Raw genomic sequence first — 26,867 nt, forward strand, 5'->3', positions numbered from 1 at the left:
TTGTTGAGTCAGAAACACTTGTAACATTTAAGAATACTTAGATATTCACTTTTGCTGTGACAACAGCCTGGGCCAAGTATTGGTAAATAGAATTAGTGTTGTTTGATCTTTGTTGACCAGCACAGGCATGATTGACTGAATGGCCTTGTCCTGTGCTGCAAATATCTATGAACCTATGCCACCAGATCTGTGATAGGGACCAGTTCAGAAATTCCAAGGGCCACTATGAAGTTAGCCTAAACACTAACTTTTTCTGATTTTGGCCTTAGTGTTAGCACAAGATGTTTCACTCCAGGTGTGATTCTATTGTCCCACTTGGAAGCTTTTATCAAAACAAACTTTGTTTTGCCCCTGTGGGCTGGGGCACTGCAACTGGATCCTGAACTTCCTAACCCACAGATCACAATCAATAAGGATAGGCAACAAACACCTTCTCCATGATCATCCTCAACACTGGTGCCCCACAAGGCTGTGTTCTCAGCCTCTTACTATACTCCTTACACATCTATGATTGTGTGGCCAAATTCCCCTCCAACTTGATTAATAAGTTTGCTGATGATACTGGGTCGGATCTCAAACAATGATGAGACCAAGTACAAGAAAGTGTTTTGCTGAACTGGTGCAGCAGCAATAATCTCTCCCTCAATGTCAACAAAATGAAGGAAACCGTCATTGACTTCAGGAGGTGTAGCTAAGAACATGCCTCTGTCTGCATCAATGGGGATGAAATAGAAATGGTCAACAGCTTCATATTTTTAGGTGTCCAGATGACCAATAACCTGTCCTGGTCCTTCCATGCCAACACTATAGTTAAGAAAGCCCACCAATCCCTCTACTTTCTCAGAAGACTAAGGAAATTTGGCATGTCCGCTACAACTCTCATCAACTTTTACAGATGCACCATAGAATGCATTCTTTCTGGTTCTATCACAGCTTAGTATGACTCCTGCTCCGTCCAAGACCACAAGAAACTGCAAAGGGTCATGAATGAAGCCCAGTCCATCACCCAAACAAGCCTCCTACCCACCCACTGACACTGTCCTCACTTCCACTGCCTCAGCAAAGTAGCCAGCATAATCAAGGACCTCACGCACCCTGGGCATACTCTCTTCCAACTTCTTCCATTGAGAAAAAATTTACAAAAGTCTGAGACCAACCGATGAAAACAACTTCTTCCCTGCTGTCATCAGATTTTTGAGTGGACCTACCTCGCATTAAGTTGATCTTTTGCTACACCCTAGCTACAACTGCAACACAACATTCTGCACTCTCTCCTTTCCTTCTCTATGAACGGTATGCTTTGTCTGTATAGCGCACAAAAAACAATATTTTTCACTGTATACTAATACATGTGATAATAAATCAAATCAAAATTATTTAACAAACAGTTTTACTGTAACAAAATGAATTAACATAGCTTTTACTAGTTGAAACAGTTAAATGTGACAAGATACATTCTTCACTGCTAGCCTATCTCTATTAGCTCCAATTTAAGCAATACTTCTCATAGCCTTAAATGCCCCTTCAGAATCAGTTAGCAAAAACACATTGGCTTACGTATATTGTCAGTCCTCAAGTCTTTTAACATCTCTGGAGAGAGGTACCTATTTTTCTAGCACACCTCAACTTCAGCCTCCAGAAAGAAAGAGAAGAACTGCTGCTCCTTGCAAATCCATACAGAAACTGCCTGCTTTATTTCACTGTAAGCCTAGCTCCTCCCATTTGCAGATAACAAAGAACAAAGAACAACACAGCACGGGAAACAGGCCCTTCGGCCCAATGAGCCCACACCGCCATCTTAACAATGTGTTTTTCCTCCCCCACCCTCGACCCATGTCTATGCTTATGGTACATAAGAACATAAGAACATAAGAAATAGGAGCAGGAGTAGGCCATCTGGCCCTTCGAGCCTGCCCCGCCATTCAATAAGATCATGGCTGATCTGTCGTGGCTCAGTTCCACTTTCCCGCCCTCTCCCCATAACCCTTAATCCCCTCTCTTATCAAAAACCCATCAACCCGCTTCTTAAAAATATTTAGCGAGGCAGCCTCCACCACTTCAACGGGCAGAGAATTCCAGAGATTCACCACCCTTTGAGTGAAGAAGTTCCTCCTCAACTCCGTTCTGAACCGCCCCCCCTTTATCTTGAGGCTGTGCCCCCTAGTCCTACTGTCTTTTTTGAGCGGGAAGAGTCTTTCCACCTCTATCCTATCCATCCCATTCATCATCTTATACGTCTCAATGAGATCTCCCCTCATTCTTCTAAACTCTAACGAGTACAAGCCTAGTTTATTCAGCCTCTCCTCATAGCTCAACCCCCTCAACTCCGGTATCAGCCTAGTAAACCTCCTCTGCACTCCCTCCAGGGCCAAAATATCCTTGCGCAGGTGCGGCGCCCAAAACTGCACACAGTACTCCAGCTGCGGCCTCACCAATGCCCTATACAGCTGCAGCAAGACCTCCCTACTTTTATATTCAATCCCCCTCGCTATGAAGGCCAGCATCCCATTCGCCTTCCTGACCACCTGCTGCACTTGCAGGCTGGGTTTTTGCGACTCATGCACAAGGACCCCGAGGTCCCTCTGCACCGTTGCCTGCTGGTACCCCCATTGGAAACTGGATTAAGGGGAGAATAATTTGTTACACCAATCAGCCTAAGAGCACATCTTTGGGATATGGGAAGAAACTGGAGCACCCAGAGGAAACCCACGCAACCACAGGGAGAATGCACAAACTCCCTCAGACACTGGCCCAAATCCATGTATCTGCACAGCTAACAGTGATAGTCACTGAGCTGTCGTGGTGCCCATCTGCTGGTCCAGTTTTAAGCATACGCAAACGACGCGAAGTACTAGGCTACTCTGGAAACATTCAAGAGCAGCCCACGCACGACCCACCGTGTGCATGCCCCTCGTTAGACAACAAGGTGGACCGACACTCCTGCAGAGTAAAAGAGAAAAACATCAACACATGTAACAGTTGATTTCCAGGAACGTCCCGAGGCTCTGATCCTTATTTAAAACAGTGTCCTATAACCCTCCATCCCTGTTTCGCTCATGTGTCTATCTAAGTAAACCTTAAACAAGTCCAGCATGCCTGCCTCCACCACCTTACTTGGCAGTGCATTCCATACTCCCACGACCTTCTGGGTGAAAAACCTCCCTCTAGCATCCAAATTATACCTCTCCCCCCTCACCTTAAGCCCGTGGCCCCTCGTGATATTTGCCTCCAATCTAGGAAAAAGCCTGCCACTGTTTACTCTATCCATACCCTTCATTATTTTATACACCTCTATCAGATCCCCCCTTAATCTCCATCTTTCTAAGGAAAAGAGCCCCAGTTTACCCAATCTTTACTCATAACCCAGTCCTTCCATACCAGGCAGCATCCTGGTAAACCTCCTCTGCACTCTCTCCAGGGTCTCCACGTCCTTCCGGTAGTAAGGTGACCAGAACTGGACGCAGTACTCCAAATGCGATCTAACCAACATTCTGTACAACTGTAGCATTAGACGCCAGCTCTTGTACTCTATACCCCTTCCTATAAAGGCTAGCATACCATAAGCTTTCTTCGCAACCTTCTCCACCTGCGTTGCCACCTTCAGAAACTTGTGCACTTGCACTCCCAGGTCCCTCTGCATTTCTATACTCTTAATAGGTCTACCCTTTATCATGTAACTCCCCTCTACATTATTCCTTCCAAAATGCATCACCTCACATTTATCAGGATTAAATTCCATCTGCCATTTATCTGCCTAATATACCAGCCTATCTATATCCTGCTGTGTCACCTGACACTCCTCCTCACTATCTGCCAATCCTGCCATCTTTGTGTCATCTGCAAACTTGCTGATCACACCACGTACGCCCTCTTCCAAGTCATTTATATATATTACGAATAGAAGAGGTCCCAGCACTGAGCCCTGCGGCACACCACTGGTGACAGACCTCCAGCTAGAAAAGGACCCTTCCACTACTACTCTCTGTGTCCTGTTACCTAGCCAGTTTTCAATCCATCTAGATACCTGTCCCTGTATCCCATGAGCCTTAACCTTTTCAACCAACCTACCATGAGGGACTTTGTCAAACGCCTTACTGAAATCCATATAGACGACATCAACGGCTCGTCCTTCGTCAACTGTTTTTGTCACCTCCTCAAAAAATTCTACCAGATTCGTAAGGCAAGACCTCCCCTTAACAAAGCCATGCTGCGTATCCCCAATCAGATCGCAACTCTCCAAATGTGTATATATCCTATCCCTAAGAATTTTTTCCAACAACTTTCCTACCACTGAAGTCAAACTCACTGGCCTATAATTACCAGGGTTATCCCTACTGCCCTTTTTAAACAGCAGTACCACATTAGCTATCCTCCAGTCCTCTGGGACCTCATCTGTGTCCAAAGAAGAGACAAAGATTTGTGTCAGAGGCCCAGCAATTTCATCTCTCACCTCCCTAAGCAGCCTGGGATAAATGCCATCAGGCCCCGGAGCTTTATCAGTTTTTATGCTGCCTAAAAACCCTAACACTTCCTCCCTTGTAATGGATATTTCCTTCAACTGGTCTACAGCTCCCTCCAAGACATTACAAGACACCAAGCCCCTCTCCTTTGTGAATACCGACACAAAGTATTCATTCAGGATCTCCCCCATTCCCTCAGACTCTATGCACAGTTCCCCTCCTTTGTCCCTAAGAGGACCGATTTTCCCTCTAACCATCCTTTTGTTCCCAATATAAGAGTAAAATGCCTTTGGATTTTCCTTAATCCTATCTGCCAAAGCCATTTCATGCCCCCTTTTCGCCCTTCTAACTCCTCTTTTGAGCTCCCTCCTACTCTCTCTATATTCCTCCAGTGCTCTCTCCATTCCCAGTTGCTTAGACCTAACATATGCCCCTCTCTTCTTCCTGACCAAGTCCTCAATATCCCCTGTAATCCACGGCTCTCTAATCCTGCCTTTCCCATCCTTCCTCTTTACCGGCACATGTCTTTCCTGCAACCTTTTCAGTTTTCCCTTGAAAGCCTCCCACTTGGTGCTCTTGTCAATCAACCTAATTAAACCCTACTCTGAAACACCAGGCAACAACCCAAAAAAACTGCATTAACTCAGATTAAAATAAACACCCCAAGAACTAGGAGCAATTGTTTTTCTGCATTCTTAGCAGGTTTGTTGCCTGGAGCAGACAAATAGGCACTGTAAGCAGAGCTGAAGCTTAAAACATTCCCTTCACAAGAATCATGACACAAATACATTTCTTAAAGGTACACTATCGTCACAGTGGCTAGATTTCCCAGGATTTTCTGTTTTTATTTCTTCAGGGTAACTCTTGTCCCCTCCGCCCAAGGATCTATGGCTCCAAGATCGACCTGCTGACTTGATCTGAGGATACACAAATTATGAACTCTGACAAACATCATCTTCGTTTTGAGGAACTGCTGATGACAATGTTGTCCTTATAAAGATTTCAGCTGAAATTAAACAGAAAATGGTGGAAACACTCAGCAGGTCTGGCAGCATCTGTGGAGAGAGAAACAGAATTAATGCTTCAAGTCTGTGTGACTCTTCTTCAATGCTTTATTCAGAGCAGAGAGATTTCAGCTTTATTTGTGAGTAGATTTATATTTTAAACTAAGCACTGGTGAACTGTTATTGTCCGAAGATAACTGGCCTATGATTAAGTGGTGTTGCCCTCTCATTGACTGAATGGAGATGCCTGGTCTGTGGTTGGGTGAAGATGTTTGGTTGAAACTGCAAATCCTCGGACCCTGCAAATTCAGGTCCATGGACAACAATTGGTGAAAATACCTGTCTCTGATTGGGTGAAGATGATCTGTCCGTGATTGGATGAGGAGAACTGGTCTGTGGTTGAATGGGATCTCTGGCCTTTGATTGGATGAAGATCATAGGTCTAGGATTGGATGTGGATGACTGATCTGTGATTGGATGAGGATGATTGATCTGTGATTGGATGAGGATGATTGATCCGTGATTGGCTGAAGATGTCTGATCTGTGATTAGATGGGAATGACTATGAACTATGATTGGGTGAGAATTATTGATTTGTGATTGGATGAGGATACTTGGTTTCGGACTGGTGAACATGTTTGTCCTGTGATTGGATATTTGGTGGTCAGAGGGGCAATGACAAGGTGAAAATGTGTGGCCTGTGATTGGATAGTGACAAACACCGAAATTCCGCCAATCAGTTTGCAGTTTTATTTCTGGTTTGGTCTCGGCTCAGCCAATCAGCTGCTTGCTTACTGGATGTCCTAGCAACACAGTAAACAATGCTGCGGCCGTGGCTGGAGTCCGAGACATTGGCCAGCCCCGAAAGCTCAGTAACCCGCCGAGGGCTGGAGCACCGCGTACAGGACAGCTAGAGGCATTGGGCAGCTAGAGGCTGGGCTGTGCCTGCTCACACTGTCAGTGTGGAGTATAGTGTCCGAGGCACTGGTCAGTGTGGAATATAGTGAACAAAACCCTGCTCAGTGGGGGGAAGGTTCTTGGGCAGTAGTCAGTGCAGGACAGGATCTTAGGACACTGGTCAGTCTGGGACAGAATTTTGAACAGTAATCAATGTGGGACAGGATCTTGGGCAGTGGTCAGTGGATGACAGAATCTTGGATAGTGGTCAGTGTGGGACGGAATCTTGAGCAGTTATCAGTGGGTGACAGGATCTTGGATAGTGGTCAGTGTGGGGACAGGATCTTGGATAGTGGTCAGTGTGGGGACAGGATCTTGGGCAGTGGTCAGTGTGGGACAGAATCTTGGCAGTGGTCAGTGGGTGACAAGATCTAGGGTAGTGGTCAGTTTGGGCAGGATCTTGGGCAGTGGTCAGCGGAGGACAGAATCTAGGGTAGTGATCAGTGTGGGACAGGATCTTGGGCAGTGGTCAGCGGAGGACAGGATTTTGGGCTGTGGTCAGTGGCAAAGTGAGTAAGAGGACTGAGAAGCAGGTATTGTGAACACAATGAGTTCCCCACTTGCATCTCTAGGAAAGTTAAGGAAAGTCTCGCTCAACCTGCCAGAGTTGCAGGATCACAGGTGAGTGAGTCCTCGCTCCTTCCTCTGTTCTGTCCTTTTGTGTACATAAACAGGTAGAAGTTAACCCTGTATTTCATCTTCGGTGACATTGTTTAGCATTGTGTCACACCTCATCCTGTTGAAATGACTCTGCCGTGCCTTACTACACACTTTATAAAACTGCATGTTTGCTCCCTGTTTTCATTCAAACCAAGACTGTGTGACAAAATACTGGGTGGTCCGCCAGCCTTCCCAGCTCCTTCACAAAACCTGTGAGCTCTCCAGCAATCCAATAAAGGAAAGAAACTCCAACTAGTCACTTCCAATATTCCAGTTCCACCCAACCTTTGTGCTCACTAAAGTAAAGACAAAATCATGCTGATGAGGAACTAACGTCATGCAATACTGAAAGTGTGCTGTACCACCAGAGATGCAAAAGATCAAGTTTTTTTGGCATTATTGGAAGAACAGTAAGAAATTTTTTTCCTGGTGTCCTGACCAATATTTATACTTCAACCAGCATCAATTTAAAAAACAAAAACAGGCTATGTGATTGGCTATCTTGTTATTGTTTGTGAGAGCTTGCTGTGTGTAAGGATATCATTGCAATTCAACAAAGCTTATTGCTTGTAAAGCACTTTGAGATGTTCTAAGGCCATGAAAGGTGCTACATAAATGCAGTTTAGCTAACTGTGCTATCTTGTGCATTGATATTAATACAGAAAGATTAATAGGATGTTGTCATATTTCCTGAGGAAGTTATTACAATAGATTCCAACTTCCTCAATGGCCAAATATGTCATATAGAGAATGAATAGACAATACTCAGGTTCCTACTAAAAATACTAGCACCTGGACTTGGCTTGCAGTCCAGGCAGACAGTATTGATCTTGGATTTCTCCCAGCTACATGGAGGAATAAACGTATTGTCAGGCAGGCAGGATCGCCACCAAATATGGAATAATATCCCAGGAATATGGTCTTCAAACTGTGTCCATGGCGCTTCTAGACTCAGATGGTCTTGCAGAGTGATGAAAGGTGATTTAGTTTGAAATTAAGATGGATGAGTGGGGTGACAATATCTGAAGCAAAGACCAAATCCTGGGTCTTTCAGATGAGATGTTGAGCTGAGGCACTTTCTATTTGTTCAGGATCTCAGAATATCCTAAAGCGCTTAAAGCTGATCTGCTTTAGCAATGTCTGAGGGCTGAATTTTGGGCTAGACACTTGGGAAAACTCCCCTGCTTTTCCAATTGTGCAATAGGATCCTCTGTAAGATAGCGGGGGCAATTCTCCTAAAAAAAATTCAAGTGTCGAACTCTCATAAATCTGGAGTAAATCCTGCAAGTTTTTTCAGCAGGAGTTTCAAAATGAATCTCCCACATTGCAGAGTGTACTTGCCTGATTCACATGAAAATCTGGGGCGGGACCTATTCCTGCAGGAGGGGCCGGCAGTACAGTGCTGAGTGGGCCACTGCGCATGCACCAATCTGTCAGCATGGAGAACGGCGCATGCACAGTGGCCCCACACTGCCAGCCTCCCAACCACTGGCCAGCATAGCAAACACCCCATCACTGGCCATACGACTTCCCCTCCCCCACCTCCTCACGGTCTGATCACTAGCACCCCCCCCCACCCCCCAGAACGTGTCCGGGCCAGCCTTGCCACACCCCCCCACACCCCCCATCTCCCAGCAGTCCCAGTCCTAGTCCCCTCACCCCGACGCCCACCCCCGATCGCTGGCTTCCCTCCCTCTGTCAGTGATCCCTCTGCAGCATGGCATCGGGACCTTCCACCCCCACCCATCACCCCCAGAGGTCCCGCCCCTCCCTGGTCCCACTCCCTGATGTCTGGTTGGCAGTGTCAAGATGCCCCTTGGGTAGTGGCAGGAGGCCCAAGTGCCAGGCTGGCAATGTCTGGAGACACCCCTCTTACCCCCAACTTCCTGGGGGGGCAACGATGCACACCACCCCCCCACCCCCCCCCACTTCACTGGGTCCGGCCGCCAGCACCCTGCAAGTGGGGAGCTATTGTAAACCCCACTGGAGTGAAATACTCATGGCGGGGGCAGAGATGCTAGCAGGCCCGGAGATTTCAGTTCCAGGCCTGCTAATGGCATGCTAATCGTGATTAGCATAATTTATACAGCTCCGTGCCGATTTCTGGTGCAAAGCTGATGTTGCCTGAAATCCAGCAGCTGGAGTCTCACGGAGGCCATGGCACCCAGTGGGAAGCTAGGAAACTGCCTCCGCTTCAGCGCAGAGGGCTGGGGGAGAATCACCCCCAGCACTTCTGATAGTGTAGCATTTACTCAGTGCTGTGGTGAATTGTCAGCCAAGATTACGTGTTCAAGTCTCGAGAGGGATGCTTTAACCCATGACCTGCTGATCCTGAAATATCTATAGAGCATGTGAATATTTCTGTGCAATGTGAACATTTTCCCGTTTTCAAGAGACTTTCTGCTTTTTCACTTTTTTTTGCCGCCAAGAGATGAGAGGTGAGCAGTGACTGCAGATAAGTCAGCACAGTCTCTGCACTGCCATGTGAAAAATCAAACACCTATCAATAACCATTTTCAATGTTATACTACACAGAGTTACATAAGAACATAAGAACATAAGAAATAGGAGCAGGAGTAGGCCATCTAGCCCTTCGAGCCTGCCCCGCCATTCAATAAGATCATGGCTGATCTGTTGTGGCTCAGTTCCACTTTCCCGCCCTCTCCCCATAACCCTTAATCCCCTCTCTTATCAAGAACCCATCAACCCGCTTCTTAAAAATATTTAGCGAGGCAGCCTCCACCACTTCAACGGGCAGAGAATTCCAGAGATTCACCACCCTTTGAGTGAAGAAGTTCCTCCTCAACTCCGTTCTAAACCGCCTCCCCTTTATCTTGAGGCTGTGCCCCCTAGTCCTACTGTCTTTTTTGAGCGGGAAGAGTCTCTCCACCTCTATCCTATCCATCCCATTCATCATCTTATACGTCTCAATGAGATCTCCCCTCATTCTTCTAAACTCTAACGAGTACAAGCCTAGTTTATTCAGCCTCTCCTCATAGCTCAATCCCCTCAACTCCGGTATCAGCCTAGTAAACCTCCTCTGCACTCCCTCCAGGGCCAAAATATCCTTGCGCAGGTGCGGCGCCCAAAACTGTACACAGTACTCCAGCTGCGGCCTCACCAATGCCCTATACAGCTGCAGCAAGACCTCCCTACTTTTATATTCAATCCCCCTCGCTATGAAGGCCAGCATCCCATTTGCCTTCCTGACCACCTGCTGCACCTGCAAGCTGGGTTTTTGCGACTCATGCACAAGGACCCCGAGGTCCCTCTGCACCGTCGCCTGCTGCAGTTTTTCGCCACGTAAGTAATAGTCCTTCCTACCATTCTTCCTACCAAAGTGGACCACCTCACACTTGCCAACATTAAATTCCATTTGCCATTTCCTGGCCCATTCGCCCAGCCTATCTAGATCCTTCTGCAGACTCTCCACACCCTCCGCACAATTTGCCTTTCCCCCAATCTTGGTGTCATCAGCAAATTTCGACACCCTGCACTCGGTTCCCTCCTCCAGATCATCTATATAAATGGTAAATAGCTGAGGCCCCAGCACCGACCCCTGGGGCACCCCACTAGTCACCAACCGCCAATCTGAATAGCACCCATTGACCCCCACTCTCTGCCTCCTATTTGACAACCAATCCTCTATCCACGCTAACACCCTACCCCCAACTCCATGTCCCCTGACCTTCTGCAATAACCTCTTGTGAGGTACCTTGTCAAACGCCTTCTGAAAATCCAGAAAGACCACATCCACCGGCTCTCCTCTATCCACTGCCCTAGACACATCCTCATAGAACTCCAGTAAATTTGTCAGACACGACTTCCCTTTAATGAAACCGTGTTGCGTCTGCTCTATCAAGCAGTTCCCTTCAAGATGCCTTCCATTTAGTGTACAGCACAGAGAGTGGCCAGTTGATCTATGCCAATGTCTTTGTTCCCCATGAGCTCCTTCCCATCCACCATGACTTTTCTGATCGGGAATTGAACCCAAATCACGCTGGTGAAAGCGCTGAATCATAACCACTAGACCACCAGGGATCTCCCCATCCACCACATCTCATCAACATGTATGTTTAACTTGTTTCCCATTAAATGTTTGCTTATTATTTGTTTCAGCCACTCTTGTGGCAACAAGTTTCACCTTCCAGTCACTCTGGATAAAGCCATCTTTTCTTAAATTCCATATTGGATTTGATCATAACAAACTTGCATTTATATAAAGATTATATTGATAACCTTTAATCAGATGATTAAATTCAATACTGTGACACAGCACCTAGGGACCACTGTGTAGCTTGTCTTTAGGAAATGGCTGACAGTGAACAGTACCCCCTGCCACCTAGTCACATTCTAACTGACAGACTGTGGTTTTGCTATCGCTAACTTTGCACAACAGCAGATAAGAAATTTCACTCCTCTTTCATAAGAACATAAGAACAAAAGAAATAGGAGCAGGAGTAGGCCATCTAGCCCTTCGAGCCTGCCCCGCCATTCAATAAGATCATGGCTGATCTGTCGTGGCTCAGTTCCACATTCCCGCCCTCTCCCCATAACCCTTAATCCCTTCTCTTATCAAAAACCCATCAACCCGCATCTTAAAAATATTTAGCGAGGCAGCCTCCACCACTTCAACGGGCAGAGAATTCCAGAGATTCACCACCCTTTGAGTGAAGAAGTTCCTCCTCAACTCCGTTCTAAACCACCCCCCCTTTATCTTGAGGCTGTGCCCCCTAGTCCTACTGCCCTTTCTGAACGGGAAGAGTCTCTCCACCTCTATCCTATCCATCCCATTCATCATCTTATACGTCTCAATGAGATCTCCCCTCATTCTTCTAAATTCTAACGAGTACAAGCCTAGTTTATTCAGCCTCTCCTCATAGCTCAACCCCCTCAACTCTGGTATCAGCCTAGTAAACCTCCTCTGCACTCCCTCCAAGGCCAAAATATCCTTGCGTAAGTACGGCGCCCAAAACTGCACACAGTACTCCAGCTGCGGCCTCACCAATGCCCTGTACAGCTGCAGCAAGACCTCCCTACTTTTATATTCAATCCCCCTCGCTATGAAGGCCAGCATCCCATTCGCCTTCCTGACCACCTGCTGCACCTGCAAGCTGGGTTTTTGCGACTCATGCACAAGGACCCCGAGGTCCCTCTGCACCGTCGCCTGCTGCAGTTTTTCGCCACGTAAGTAATAATCCTTCCTACCATTATTCCTACCAAAGTGGACCACCTCACACTTGCCAACATTAAATTCCATTTGCCATTTCCTGGCCCATTCGCCCAGCCTATCTAGATCCTTCTTTAGACTCTCCACACCCTCCCAGCATTTCCCAGCATTTCAATACATTTTGTGTTCCAGTTGTGTCAGAGCCCCTTCGTGCAACATGTTTCATAACTGTCTGCACCACAGATTAATATTTTCCAATCATTCAAAATCAGTATTTTCAGCTTTTGTTTTAACTTCAACATTATTTGCAATTTCTTGAGATCCAAGTGTAGTAATTGCACACCAAGCTTCTCTCTTTGTCACTCTAATTGGGTAGAGACGCATTTGTGTCTCTCTCCAGACCTTAGGTTTCTAGGATAGGGGCTTAAACCCACATGCTCACTCCTGGCTCAGAGTCAAGCATGCTACCATTAAGACAAGCTAACACCTCAAAACCAATTGTAATCATATACAATTCTTCATTTTGTACATTCCCAAAATATTTTTCCTCTTTCTTTTCAAATCACTGAATGGGGAAATAAAAGAAGAACTTGCCTTTGTGGAACTGTCAGTACTACCTCATGAGTGCCATTGTTTTACTTCCTTTTGTTGTGTTTTCCACAGCAACCGAACAGTGTGCTTTGAAAAGGAGTGCTACACAGGTAAGGAAGGCGAAACAGACACGTTCAAAATCTATTCCTGATGTCCCAGGCAGCAGGTCTGCCTAAGGGACTGCCCTTCTTACATGGATTTGCCAGAAAGATTGGCCGCAGGTCTGCCTGATCCCTGGCAGCAGGTCAGCTGGATCCCTGCCGACCCTCCAGATGCACTGTGCCTGGAGGCTGACTGGGACTTTTCAGTTGGCCTCCTGTGGGGTGGCACAGTGGTTAGCGCTGCTGCCTCACAGCATCAGGGACCTGGGTTCAATTCCACCTTTGAGTCACTGTCTGTGAGGAGTTTGCACGTTCTCCCTGCATCTGCGTGGGTTTCCTCCAGGTGCTTCAGTTTCCTTCCATAGTCCAAAGATGTGCAGGTTAGGTGAAATGGGCATGCTAAATTGTCCCTCAGCATCAGGGAGATTTGCAGGGTAAATACATGGGGTTACGGGAATAGACCCTGGGTGGGATTGTTGTCCGTGCAGGCTCAATGGACTGAAAGGCCTCTTTCTGCACTGTAGGGATTCTAGGATTCTATGACTCCTGTTTCCAGGTGTGATGGGGAGTAGTTCAATTGCTTGATTGTAGCAAACCAGAGGGTCAGTGTTCTAGGCAGGCATCTCTGTCTGCCTGGAGGTAGATGCAGCCAAAGGCACTTTAGAGTGGTTCCCATAGTGGTGGGCTGGTTGGTTTTTAATAGATTTTCTAATTAAGCAACCTTTAATTCGGTCCTCCTATTTCGAAAGCCTCCTTAAAACTCCCTTTGTGGCCTGTATGGTCAGAATCCCTGCTTAACTCCAGAGTCTCTTTCTGCCCTGCTTCATGGACAGTAGTGATTGCTTTGCTAAATGTCTGTTTCTATGGATCAAGAAGGCATGTACTGCAAACAGTGTTTTTGCATTTGTGCTGAGTTCTCTGCACACCTTGTAAAGTCAGCAATATTCCTATGATGTGAGCACAATGTGCATCAATGGAAACCCAACCAAGAGCAGGACTTCACTGAGCCAACATTGGTTTTGGCACTCTGACTGCCTTGGTTGATAAGGTGGTTTTGATGTGCATTTTATGGTATATTGTTGAGATGGTGTCAAGGGTGCTTTACTCGGTATTTAACCCCCGCTGTGTTGCTGTAGCTGCCCTGGGAGTGTTTGGTGCAAATTGGTGCTAAAAATACAGCAAAACAGTAGTCTCTGAAAACATTTGTCTCTTGCTGCAGATGATGAGGCTGCATTGCTGAGTGAAATCCTGCCTCCTTTATCATGGTCACACTCTTCCACAGCTTCTACTTTCTCCTCTTCATCAAGATCAAAGGCAAAAGGTAAAAATAGCAGGACAGAGGAATGAACATATGAACACAAACCAAAACATATACAAATTAAGAGTAGGAGTAGGCCGTATGGCCCCTCAAGCGTACTTTCCCATTCATTAATATCTTGGCTGATCAGACTGTAACATCAACTCCACTTTCCTTCCTATATCCTATATGCTTTGACTCCCTTGTCCATCTAACTCAGTCTTAAAATATTCAGTAGCCCTGTTGGCACTGCTCTGTAGGGAAAGGAGTTTCACAGAGGATTAGTGGCCAGGGTGATTAGAGGGCAGGGATTGCAGCAGCATTCATACAAGCAATAAGATTGAGAGGAAGTGTTCAGAGTGCAAAGAATGGATGTTGACCAGCAGAGCATGGCAGTAGTTGAATCTTGAAATGGGAACGGCTTGGATGGGAGTTTCAGGAGGGATTAGGCAGAGACAGGAGTGGAAATGGCAAATAACATGGAGGAGAAAGTAGGAGATCTTCGTGATGGAGAAGGTGTGGGTCAGAGCTAATCTTGGGGTCAACTACAATGTGGAGGATTCAAATAGGCTGGCTCAGCAGGACGCCATCTGGCCAGGGAGAACAGGTGGAGTCATAAGCAAATGTAATGTTGTTGAGGACAGCCACAATCTTCGAAAGATTAGCTGAACGAAATTGCAGCTCATCCAAAACTGGATATCAGACAAATGGCGTGACATCACAGAATGGAAGGGCCAAGAGAGGTGGTAGAGAGATGGGGCCTGGCTAACAACAAAATCAATGTAAGCATTGAGTCCATGGGCAGAAGTTGACGGAAAGACAATAGGGGCCAGTAGAAAAATGGGATTAGAACCATGAGTTTTAATCTGACACTATATCTGCACAAGGGGCTGACTTCTAAGTAGATTTCTATGATGCTCTTGAATGTAGGATGTTGAGGTAATGTTGTTATAATGCATTTAATGTTTGCTTTTTTCTTTAATGTTCTGCTTATGTGACTCCAGACTCGAGTCTCAGTGACACTGAGCTCATGTCCAAAATGGTGAAACGGCTAACCGAGATGGAACAACGGGTCCGAAGCCAGGCACAGGAAATCAGCAAGAAGGTGAGCAAGTTTTGCAAGCAATGGCAGGTTGGAATTTCACAACCAATACCACAAAAAAGTCTGCCAGCTACCCACTTGTCATTACACTGAGACATTGAAGTATTGTATTCAACAGAGGCTCACTCGTATTTTCTCTCTTTTGACAGAACCAGAAAATAGCTGTGCTAGAAGAAAAGCTGAGTTTACTCCAACTATCCAATGGTAAAGGTTCATTACCAAAAATAAAATTGCATCCAGTTCTCATGCTGTGAAATGTAATGTGGGGTGCAGAGTTCTGTTGAGGCTTCTGCTTTTTATTTATAGCAGCTACAGAGCTAATTGCAGTATTGTCAAATTTACTCATGACACCAAGCCTCATGACTAGATAGCAGACCTTTTATGCATATTTTGTCTACTTTAGGTAAGATGTTAAGGCTTTAGAGATGCTGAGGAGGAGATTTACCAGAATGGTACCGGAAATGAGGGACTTCAGTGAGACTAGAGGAGCAGGTGTTGTTCTTCTTAGGAAAGAGAAGGTTGAAGCAGATTTAGTAGGGGTTTGCAAAATTACATGGGCTTTTGATGGAGTAAATAGGGAGGATTTTTCTACCTGCAATAGAGTTGGAATATCCCAGGCAAAATAAGGAATCTTTTCTGCAGGGTATTGTTAAACAGGGACAGTTTTAACTGGATCGAGAGCTGGGTCTGGCGGGATGAGGGAGAGAAAGTTTGGGAGCTGTGTCTTTTATTAAGCCTGTTTCCCTTTATTGACCTTGTTCCTCACAGCTGATAAGCCCAAAAGACAACAGGAGCTGGAAAAATTACTTCAGCTTCAGAATCAAGTGTGGGAAATGGAGGTAAGAAAAAATTAGAACCAAGATTCATTGCACTATTTCTCACACTCAAGCTCATTCCTTTCCATGACCTTCTTGTCTCTTGCTCTTTGCTTATTCCTGTGATACTGTACTCCATTCCCCTCCCCCAGTCTGATGCTACAGGGTTTGGGGGGGCTTGGGGATGTGTGTGGGTACAAAGGTGAGTTGTGTAGAGGTAGTGCAAGTTTAAGGATTTTATGTCAAGGAGGATAGGTTTCTGTGCAAGCAAAAGGTTGAAGCATCTGAAACCGCCGGTGTGCCAGGAAGCAGTCAAGAACCTGTCAACTTCCTGCTGCTAACCTGAGCACGCACGTTCCTCAGCGAGTAGGAAACCTTTTGGGAGGGAGGATCTGACATTTAATGTTAAATTAACAGTGGCTACAGTTTTAACCTAGAATTCTGTCTCTAATTCTGTGCTTTGCGGAACTCACTGGGGGGAAAAGAAAGAGTTGACAGGGTTGAAAAATTGACACACAGCAAGGCCCTTAAATACACAATCAGCCAGGTGCTTCATTGCCAAAGTGAAAGTACTAATGCTCACAGGACCTATTCTGAGTATGCTGTCATTGTTTTGGAGCTGATTTCCAAAATTTGGGGTATTAAGAGTGTCATTTTGAGTAGAGTGTTTTTTTAAGCCTTCCTCCTATGCAATTGGTTTACTGGTGACTGTTGAGGATTCTGAGCATGTGCAGGATTTGGTGGGCACAAGAGAATGTTCTGCAATCAAGACCTGTTTAACTCGTCCTCCTATCTTCTTAGGTATTACTGTTTTGTTGAGTTACTGTTATTGTTAAACTTTGTTGTTTATTTATATAAAGAAGATAATTCTTTAAACAGTGCATTTGATGACCTTATCTGTAGCCTCAAGTTACCACATCTGTTTGGTGACAAGGAGAAAAAGGCTAGTGAAGAGAGAACAGTTATTGATATTCAGCATGGTAACACGACGTTGCACTCAGTGAGTAGCTATTTACATCGTGAATTTATTCAACAGGATTTCAAGTTAGCAGCAGCTTGGCTATGTTCGGGGTGGTTTGTGAGTTCAATGAGCAAAGTAAGGACTGGGCTGAATATGTGGAAATGTTGCAGCATTTCTTTCTAGCACATCAAATAGAAGATGAGGCAAAGTGGTGTTCGACCCTCCTGAATGTTTGTGACATGAAGATTTATAAATTGATGAGGAATCTGGCCATGCCAAGGAAACCAGGGAAATTTGTTTTGCAGATTTAGCTGCTCTGGTCCAAAATCACCATAATTCAATGCCCTCAGTGATTGTTCAGTAGCCATTTTCAAAAAGCAAGTCAGTTGGTCGCTAACTTTATGACAGAATTAAGCCAGTTTTCAAAACAATGTGACTTTGGAGCAGTTTTAGAAGATATGCTTAGAGATAGGCTGGTCTGCAACATTAACAAGAACATCATTCAGGATTGATTGTTGGGGGAAGCCACATCAAGTTTTAAGAAGGCTGTGGAAATTTTGCAGGGCGTGGAAATGGCTGCCAGCAATACTAGAGAAATAATGAGCAGGCTAAGGATAGCTCCAAGGTAGTGGGGCTGCAACAAATACAGAAAGGCAAAAGCAGCGGAGGGCCAATCATTGCAAGTTTATAGACACTGTGACCAATGCAGCATTTAGTAAAGAAATATAGGAGTGCAAAAAAAAAGGTGAGGGTTGAGCAAGAAAATTTTAATTCAAAGAAGCCTTAAGCAGTTACACACTACATGGGAAGGTTGGAGCAGGCAGATGCACAAGTTTACTATGTACTCAATATCCATGAGCTGTGAGCAGAACTATTTTTGCTACAGTTGTAGTCAATGGTAAACAGATCAAGATGGAGGTAGACACAGAAGCTTCCTCATCTGTAATTAGTGAGGAAACCTACAAGTTGATGTGGAACTCTAACTGAGCGCCAGCCCTTACTCCAGCTGAGATTAATCTTTGAATGTATTGCAGAGAGTCCATACCTTTGCTCAGGGTATTGGAAGTCCATATTGCATATAATGGTCAAGAAACAAGGGCATGCCTCCTTGTGGTCAAAGGAAGGGACTGAGTTTGGGAGGGTTGACTGGCTTAGCTAAATTCCATTGAAATAGGATCAGATCAAGAAAACAAGGATTACCAAGGATATTGTCAAGAAATATCCAGACACGTCCAAGGATTTTTATTCCAGTATTGTATCACGCTACAATCCATAGCCAGGTTCTCTCCAACAGAATTGTTGTTAGGTAAAAGGCCAAAGTCTCATCTGAATCTGCTTCACACAGATCTCATAGCAAAAGTGAGCAGGAGACAAGAAAAGCGTAAGGAAGGACATGACTACCACGCCAAAGAGAGGCAGTTCAAACCGGATGATCAGATCTGCATCAGGACTTTGGTAGTAACTGGGAATAATTTTAATGCACAGTGGTCCAGTATCTTGGATCACAACATTGCAACATGAAGAGTTATTTTCAGACACCAAGACCACATTCTTCTGCGGTATGACAAAGAGTCAAGAAAATTTCAGAGGCACCACCTACACAACAGGAGTCAACAACCATTACTGATAATATGGCAGAAGGGTTTTGCTGCTGTGGACATTCACCAGGAATGAGGTTCAAGGTTCACCAATTGACTCTGCAATAGCAGTGAAAGAGGAACATTCTCAATCTACTTCTACAGATTCACCAATACCAGTGGTATTGCATACATTGCAACACAACTGCAAGGCTTCTGACAGACTTTCGTATAGTTAAGACATTGCTTTCACTGTATTTCTGTCCTGATGGGGGAATTGAAATTTGACGAGAATAGTTACAGAATGTCATTTTGAGTACAGAGTGTTCTTGAAGCCTTTAAAAGTTTTAAAGTTTATTTATTAGTCACAAGTAAGGCTTACATTCTCACTGCAATGAAGTTACTGTGAAATTTCCCTAGTCCCCACATTCTGGACCCTGTTAGGATCAATGCACCTAACCAGTACGTCTTTCGGACTGTGGGAGGAAACCAGAGCATCCAGAGGAAACCCACGCAGACACGGGGAGAATGTGCAAATTCTGTACAGAGCCAGGAATCGAGCCCAGGTCCCTGGCGCTGTGAGGCAGCAGTGCTAACCAAGGTGCCACCGTGCCAACCTGTATGCTCCTCTGTAATAGTTTTATTGGCATCTTTTGAGGGTTCTGAGCATGTGTGGGTTTTGGAGGACTTTTCAGTCTGAAAGGAGTGTTCTGCAGCCAGGACCTGTTTTACTATGCTCCTGATTTTGTTATTACTGTTCTGCTGAGTTATTGTTATGGGATTGGGATTCACAGAATAGGAATTTGCCTGCCATTTTTAAAGGGCCTTAGAGTCATCCCAACTCAGTGAAGATCCAGCCCAAAGACTCAGCACATTCTCAATGGGCTGAATGACCTCCTTCTGTGTCATATCATTCTAGGATAGCATGTTGCATAGGTCACCTTTTCAGGGAGTACTTTGAATAAAATTACTTCTGAGGCTTGCCATCCCTTTAAAAAAAAGTCAACCAAAAACAGCTAGAAGAATGGAAAAGGGTGCTGACATGTTTGATGTGGCTCTTTTTTGTAGAAGTTCCTGAATGATTACGGGATGATCTGGGTCGGTTCAGAGAAGGATGATGCCAGCAGTGTGTATCTAAAGGAGGAGGAAGAGTTTGAGGAGCTTCCTGATCCCAGTGAGCTGATATCATACCCAGGTAAGTTGTATAGTTACTGAATAAAGTCTAGCTTGGGATAGGAGTACCAGGCAATAGTCAAAGCAACCTAGGGAGCTTGTGATCTAGAAGAGAAAGCAGCATGGATCCTGGATATTGAACAATCAGAAGTTGGATTGAAACTTCCTCAGGGTTCCCCTCACTTCTCCTCCCCACCTTTTAGAAAAAAAACGAGGTTTCAAGGCATCTTTTAAAGATGACCAATAGTCCAAGAAATATGGAGAGAGAATTCCAGAACTTAGGACCTGGGCAGATGAAGGCATCACCACCAATGATAGAGGAGTGAAAATCAGGAATGCAGACCTGGAGGAGGACGGAGATTTCAGTAGGTTGTAGAGCTGGGGGAGAGGGAAGTTACTGAAAGCAATACCAAGTTGTACAACTGGAAGAGTTTGCAGAGATGGTGAGGCTTCCCAGCTTCAAGACTGCCCCTATACATCCTGTAAAGTGATGTGTTTCTGCAGACCTTTCTTTGCAAAGATCAGGATAATATTAGGTTTGAACTTCAGCTTCTGGAAATACTCCATGTACTGTAATGATACACAATAATGTCTTCACAAATGTTATCACAAAGTTACAGAAACTTTGTGGGGATTTTCTGGCAGCGCATTTCTCACAGTAGGAGGTGGGATCTTCAATGCGATTTCCCATTGACTGCACCTCATGCCACCAGGAAACTTCCAGCAGGAGTGTGCCAGATCCAGTTGGTATGAACAGCCGGAAAGAGCCAGCCTTTATCTGCAGTGAATCATTAGAAATAATATTGCATTAATACAACATTAAAAGACAATTAAGTACTGCCTCTAAATACAGACAATGTATTGCACGCAATGTATTTTGAGTGATGAGAATTAAGGTTCCCATATCTGTTGGAAGACATTGTAGAATCTGCTTCCATCACACTTTCAGGTAGTACGTTCCAGCTCACAACGACTTGCTATATTTAAAGAAAGCGTTTCCTCATTTCGCGTCCAATTCTCTTGCCAGTTATCTTAAATCTATATCATTGGTTACCAATCCTTCTGGCACGGGAAACAGCTAACTAGAATAAATGATCATAGGGAAAACCTATGTTAAATCTTCTTTAAACCGTCCCTGCTGGAGAACAATTCCAGCTTCTATAATCTCTTTGGTCACCCATCAGCAAATGTTCTCCAGCCATTCTGGCAAATGTTCTCCAGGAAGTCTGAGGTGTAGAACCTCACATTTTCCCAGGACTAATTGATATCCCAGTTTGTCTGCATTGTTTTCACTTGGCCTGTTGTGTCCTGTACTGTAACATACCTGAGCAACTGTGCTTCTCTAATCCCTCTCAATCCACCCCACTTACACTGGTTTGAACTATTTGGGTCCACCCCCTCTCGGAGGAAGGATTCGGGAAGTGGGATTGAAAGCTGATCCTCTTCTGTTTGTCTGATTGGTGATCGTATGTATCTGATTATTACGATGTAGAATGCACAATCTGAAAAGGTGTTGGAGACAGATTCAATAGTAACTTTTAAGAAGGATTGGATGTATACTTGAAAAGAAGATACACACAGGACTATTTAGAAAGAGCAAGGGGCTTATGACTAAGTCCGTAGCTCTTTCAAAGAGTTTTGTCAGGCACAGTAGGCCATATGACCTCGTTCTATGATGTCTTGCTGCAGTTGTAGCGTTTTGGTGAGACCTCATCTGGAGATTACTGTGTACAGTTTTGATCTCCATATTTAAGGAACGACATACTTGAATTGGAGACGATACAGCAAAGATGCACTAGATTGGTCCCTGGGATGAGGGGGTTGTCCTATGATGAGAAGCCATGTGAATTGGGCCTATATCCTTTGGAGTTTAGGATGAGAGACAATCTTGTTGAAACCTACAAGATCATGAACTTGTTTGATAGGATGGATACTGAGATGGTTTCCGCTGGTTGGAGAATCTAAAACATGGTGGCAAAACCTCAGGATAGGGGTTCATCATTTAAGACTGAGATCAGGAAAAAAATTACTTCACTCAAAGGGTTGGGAATTTTTGGAATTCTCTACCCCATAGGGTTGTAAATCCTCCATCACTGAATACATTTAAGGTTGGGATAGAAAGATTTTTGAGAAGTTAAGGCATGTGGGGAGCGGATGGAAAAATGGAGCTGAAGCCTAACATCAACCATGATAGTACTGAATGGCAGAGCAGTTTCGATGGGCTGTGTGTTCTGCTGCTGTTCTTATTTCTTGTGTTCTTGTATCTTGAACCCAGGGATGTCCACCCACACCTATTCTGAAGAAATTGTGGTTTATAGATGAAGCTGCCAAGCTGAAAGTAGATGTTGAGTACTAAAAAAGATGCTTTATCAGTATAAATGAATGGTGTAGGGCACCTGCTGTAAGTGGTTGCATTATCAGAAGTGAGGCCTTTTAATGAGGCCGATGGCTTGCTGATATCATTGTTCAATGTCAACTATAGACCCACAATATCCACACAGAATAGTGTCAAAGCCAATAGAGTGTCACACAAGGTCAAATAAATAGTTCTAAAGCAACTAGGTAAAGTACTGGGAGTAGAATCCAGAAATGTACAAAATCAATTCACTTGTAGAAATTGGCCAAATCTACTATCTTGGAGTATACTGTAGTAAATGATGTCTCATAGTAGCTTTAGGGATTCCACCTGAATAGTGTATAGCCTCTGGAGCAGAGACATATGCTGTGTTAAAGAGGTGATCCCAACAAAATCCTCCCTGCTAGACGAACTTTGGCGGAGTAAGGAATTCCTACACTTTTTGAGAGTAAAGTGGTTAATCAATAATGCTCCACAGGCAGGAGAGATTTGCTCAGTAGATCAGGACCAGTTAGCTACCTCTTGTACCTCGCCAGTCTTAGCTTTCAACTGCCTTCACACAATTTATTTTTACTGACACAAAGCAAAGTACTGCATTAGCTGGAAATCCGGTCCAAAGACAAACATTGGGGAGGTCTCTGACCTTAAACCTTTTGTTCAAAAATTGCTTCCTGTCATTTATCAAGGAACTCTTTGTTCAGATAACCTGCTTTGGATATATGTTATAGTGGGCTGTCTCATTCCTTTGACCTCATTGTTGTGTTTCCCTGGCTATTGCATTTGATTTAGTTTGAGATGGTTTACTTACTTTTGCCTTGCAAAATGGAAATTTTTCATTACCAGGCAAAAGAAAAAGTAAAGATATTCTTTCTCTATCATTCAATCTTATCATCTTCCATTGGGCCTCCACATGTTCTCTTCATTCCTCCCTTTGTGTACACATGCTTCTTCTGGGAAATGAGTAACTTTAGAAACCACCATTTCAGAAAATGGTGGTAGTTATTTTAAACTAGTCCAGCCAAGTGTGATTGCTGCCCGCCCTCCTGTATCACAGCTGGAGTGATTAAATGGCAAAAAGAATGATGGTAAAAGTCAAATGTGGAAAGTATTGAAACAAAAGTTAGATTTTAGATGATGGTGGGTGGATAAAGAGTGGTGGTTATGAACTTTTCATTTCTTCATGGGATGTGGACATCATTGACAAGGTCAGCATTTATTGTTCATTATTAATTGCTGTTGAGAAGATAGTAGTTGGCTTTCTTGAACCACTGCTGTCCATGTGGCATAGGTGCATCCTCAGTGCAGTTATGGAGGGATTTCCAGAATTTTGACCCAGCGATAGTGTAAGAATGGCATCCAGTTCAGAATGGTGTGTGACGTGGAGGAAAATTTGTAGATGGTGGTGTTCCTAGAAGCTTGCTGTTGCCCTTATTTTTCTAAATGGTGGAGATTGCTGGTTTGAAGGATCTATTTGAAGAAGCTGTGATGAGTTGTTGTGTTGCATGGCTGATTTGCAGCCATGATACGCTGGTCGTGGAGGAAATAAATCTGACGTTGTTGAAATCAATGTTGAGTCCTCCAGCTTGCATTGTAGGAGGAACAGTATAGGATACAGAGAGCAGAAGAGGCAGGACCTACTGCTGTGGCAGCTTTGGACCAGACTACCTTCCTCCTGACCCAACAAAGGAACTAACATATTGGGGTAAGTCCAGACATGTTTCTAATCTCACACATCCTTCCCACCAAACAAACACCTTAAACCTTTTGTTCAAAAATTGCCTCCTGTCATTTATCTAGGAACTCTTTGTTCAGATAACCTGCTTTGGATATATGTTATAGTGGGCTGTCCCATTCCTTTGACCTCATTGTTGTGTTTCCCTGGCTATTACATTTGATTTAGTTTGAGATGGTTTACTTACTTTTGCCTTGCAAAATGGAAATTTTTCATTACCAGGCAAAAGAAAAAGTAGAGATATTCTTTCTCTATCATTCAATCTTATCATCTTCCATTGGGCCTCCACACATTCTCTTCATTTCTCCCTTTGTGTACACATGCTTCTTCTGGGAAGTGAGTTACTTTAGAAACCACCATTTCAGAAAATGGTGGTAGTTATTTTAAACTAGTCCAGCCAAGTGTGATTGCTGCCCGCCCTCCTGTATCACAGCTGGTGATGGTTTGTCTTTCTTTCCCACAGGTGACAGTGAGCCCGATCCTGTAACTAGGGAGAGCAGCATGCATCAGCTACAGCAGACTGATGTGACCGACTCACAACCCAGATCTACTCCATCAAGGCCAGCTTCGCCATACAGTGAAGCTCTGCCTCGAGAACCTGAGAGTGACCTGGAGAAGGATATAATCGCACTCCAGGATGTTCAGAGTTCTATCCTGGCCTCCGATTATCCCAACCTGGAGGTGCCAGTTATCAAAGGCATTCAAAAACTGGAGCATAACATGAACAATGTGATTCAGGAGGTCTCAAGTACCCTGACTGCTCTCAATTACACCCTCGGGCAGATTCTACGATCTCCTGCAATCGCCGACAGAATGGATAAGAACCAAAACAGCAAAGTGCAAAATGAAACATCTCTAGAACAGTTATAGGGACATAGCAGGCCCTCAACTGGTCATAAACTGTTAGAGAAACCTAATTTGGCATTCTGAAATCTCTTCTTCCCCCAGTTTTCTTTCTACCCAATAAGTTGTGCTTGCTCTCAGGGCGTGGAAGTTTTACCTCGAAACATCTCTTTCTTTTTGTTATTGGAAGTCACGGTCTTCAAAAAGAAAATAAATTCAGGTTTAACTTCAGCTTTTTATCTGGATCTCTATGCATCTATTGCCATTTCCTGGAAACATTCTACCTGGTAGAGTGGCAAGGGAAATGGGCATATTTTTAGTGTCGATGTCTGAGGCACACAGTTAAGAATTGAAGGGCAGGGAAGTTTACTCAATCTAACCAACACTCATGTCGAACAGCCAGGCCTGGGATAGCGTTCCATTTGCTACATCTTGATGAGCACAGAATAACTACCTGATAGTTAGTCATTGCCATCAACTTGTCTTTTGCACCAGTATCTTCTCAGCAGGTCCAATGAGGTAACATAGAAGCATAGAAATAAAGAAAGTAGAAGCAGGAGTAAGTCATTGGGCCCTTCGAGCTTGCTCCACCATTCATTATGATCATGGCTGATCATCAATTCAATATTCTGATCCCACCTTCCCCCACTCCCCACAATAATTCCTTGATCCCGTTAGCCCCCAAGAGATATATTGAATTTCTTCTTGAAATCACACAACATTTTGGTCTCAACTACTTCCTATGGCACTGAATTCCATGGATTCACCATTCTCTGGATGAAGAAACATTTCCTCACTTCAGTTCTATCATCAAACTATGACCCCTGGTTCTGGATTCCTCCACCATTCAGAACATTCTTTCTGGGTCTATCCTGTCTAATATGTTAGAACTTTATAACTTGCTATGAGATCCCTCTCACACTTGTAAACTCCAATGAATATAACCCTAACAGATTTAGCCGGTTGGTCAAAAAAACGTGTCAGAAATATAAAAAGTGGGACTGGAGCAATGATTGAGTACTAGGGTACAATGGAACAAGAATGGGCTTTCCTCATCCTTGACTTCACGTTCTGAAGCATAGTTTTGCCCTGTGATCCAACAAATCTAACTTAATTAACACATGTGAATGGCATAAACTAGGCCTAAATCACTGGGTAGCACGTGTGCATTGCATAAGCCATGTCTAAAACCAAAGCAGCCATAATCTAAGCCACATTGACGCTACAGTTTAGCACAGAAATGTCCAGCTATGGAATGGGGCGAGAATGCATTTGACATTCCACAGTGGAAGCCTATTGATTACGTGGGAATGTCCGCAGATGCAGGTACCTCTTCCACTTTGAGGTGGTGTACATTCTGCATCTGAGACATTTAAGGTCACAGCAGAGCAGATTTGTTTTGTTTCTAGTTACTCAGGATCCACAAAAGGATTCTGCACCATGAGGCTCTTTTGACAAAGAAATTAAACTCTGACTTGTTGGAATGTCCAACTCCTCTAGGAGGTAACCATGAGGGAAACCAGGAGTGAACTGTGTGGCCCCTATGTCTTTGGCTGGATGTATTCTTCTTCCAACTGTCTCACTCCTGGACTCTCCTCCTCCTTAGGATGTCCATTGCTAGTATTTGGGTGTTCCCTCAAATGCCAGGGAGGCAGTCATTGAATTTCACCAGTCCTGTGGAGTAAAATTAGTTTTATGGTAACAAGGATGGAAGTTATATGTTATGCTTAATGGCAAAATACTGGTGGGGAAGACCAGAGGCAGATATGGAATTTTTTTTACACAGCAAGTTGTGATCAGAAATGCATTGCCTGATTCAGAAAGTTTTGCGGGTTCAAGCCCCAGTTCTGAACGTGAGCACCTAATCCAGGCCGACACTCCCAGTGCAGCTTTAGGGGAGTGCTGTACTGTCAGAGGTACTATCTTCTGCCTTCTTAGATCAGAGATCTTCCCTCAACCCTTCCTAACAGTGCTGTGAGTGTACCTGCACCACATGGACTGCAGAGATTATCACCACCTTCTTAAGGGCAGTTAGGATGGTCAACAAGTGCTTGCCTAGCTAGCAACA

General features: G+C 44.5%; 1 protein-coding gene across 2 annotated transcripts in view; it reads left to right on the forward strand.

Moving 5' to 3' along the window:
• The first annotated feature begins 6,289 nt into the window (after window positions 1-6,289).
• The window catches only part of ubxn11 (UBX domain protein 11), a 56,124-nt gene continuing 35,546 nt past the window's right edge, over window positions 6,290-26,867 (forward strand). For both annotated transcript variants that reach the window (XM_080211598.1, XM_080211597.1), the window contains exons 1-7: window positions 6,290-7,042; window positions 12,915-12,952; window positions 14,163-14,264; window positions 15,245-15,345; window positions 15,492-15,546; window positions 16,111-16,181; window positions 19,764-19,890. In XM_080211598.1, the coding sequence (XP_080067724.1) occupies window positions 6,969-7,042; window positions 12,915-12,952; window positions 14,163-14,264; window positions 15,245-15,345; window positions 15,492-15,546; window positions 16,111-16,181; window positions 19,764-19,890 (568 nt within the window). In that variant the 5' untranslated portion in view covers window positions 6,290-6,968. The remainder of the gene's footprint in view (window positions 7,043-12,914; window positions 12,953-14,162; window positions 14,265-15,244; window positions 15,346-15,491; window positions 15,547-16,110; window positions 16,182-19,763; window positions 19,891-26,867) is intronic.

This window comes from Carcharhinus amblyrhynchos, chromosome 24, assembly GCF_965287045.1.
Source record: "Carcharhinus amblyrhynchos chromosome 24, sCarAmb.v2.hapA, whole genome shotgun sequence".
NCBI classification, from domain to species: domain Eukaryota; kingdom Metazoa; phylum Chordata; class Chondrichthyes; order Carcharhiniformes; family Carcharhinidae; genus Carcharhinus; species Carcharhinus amblyrhynchos.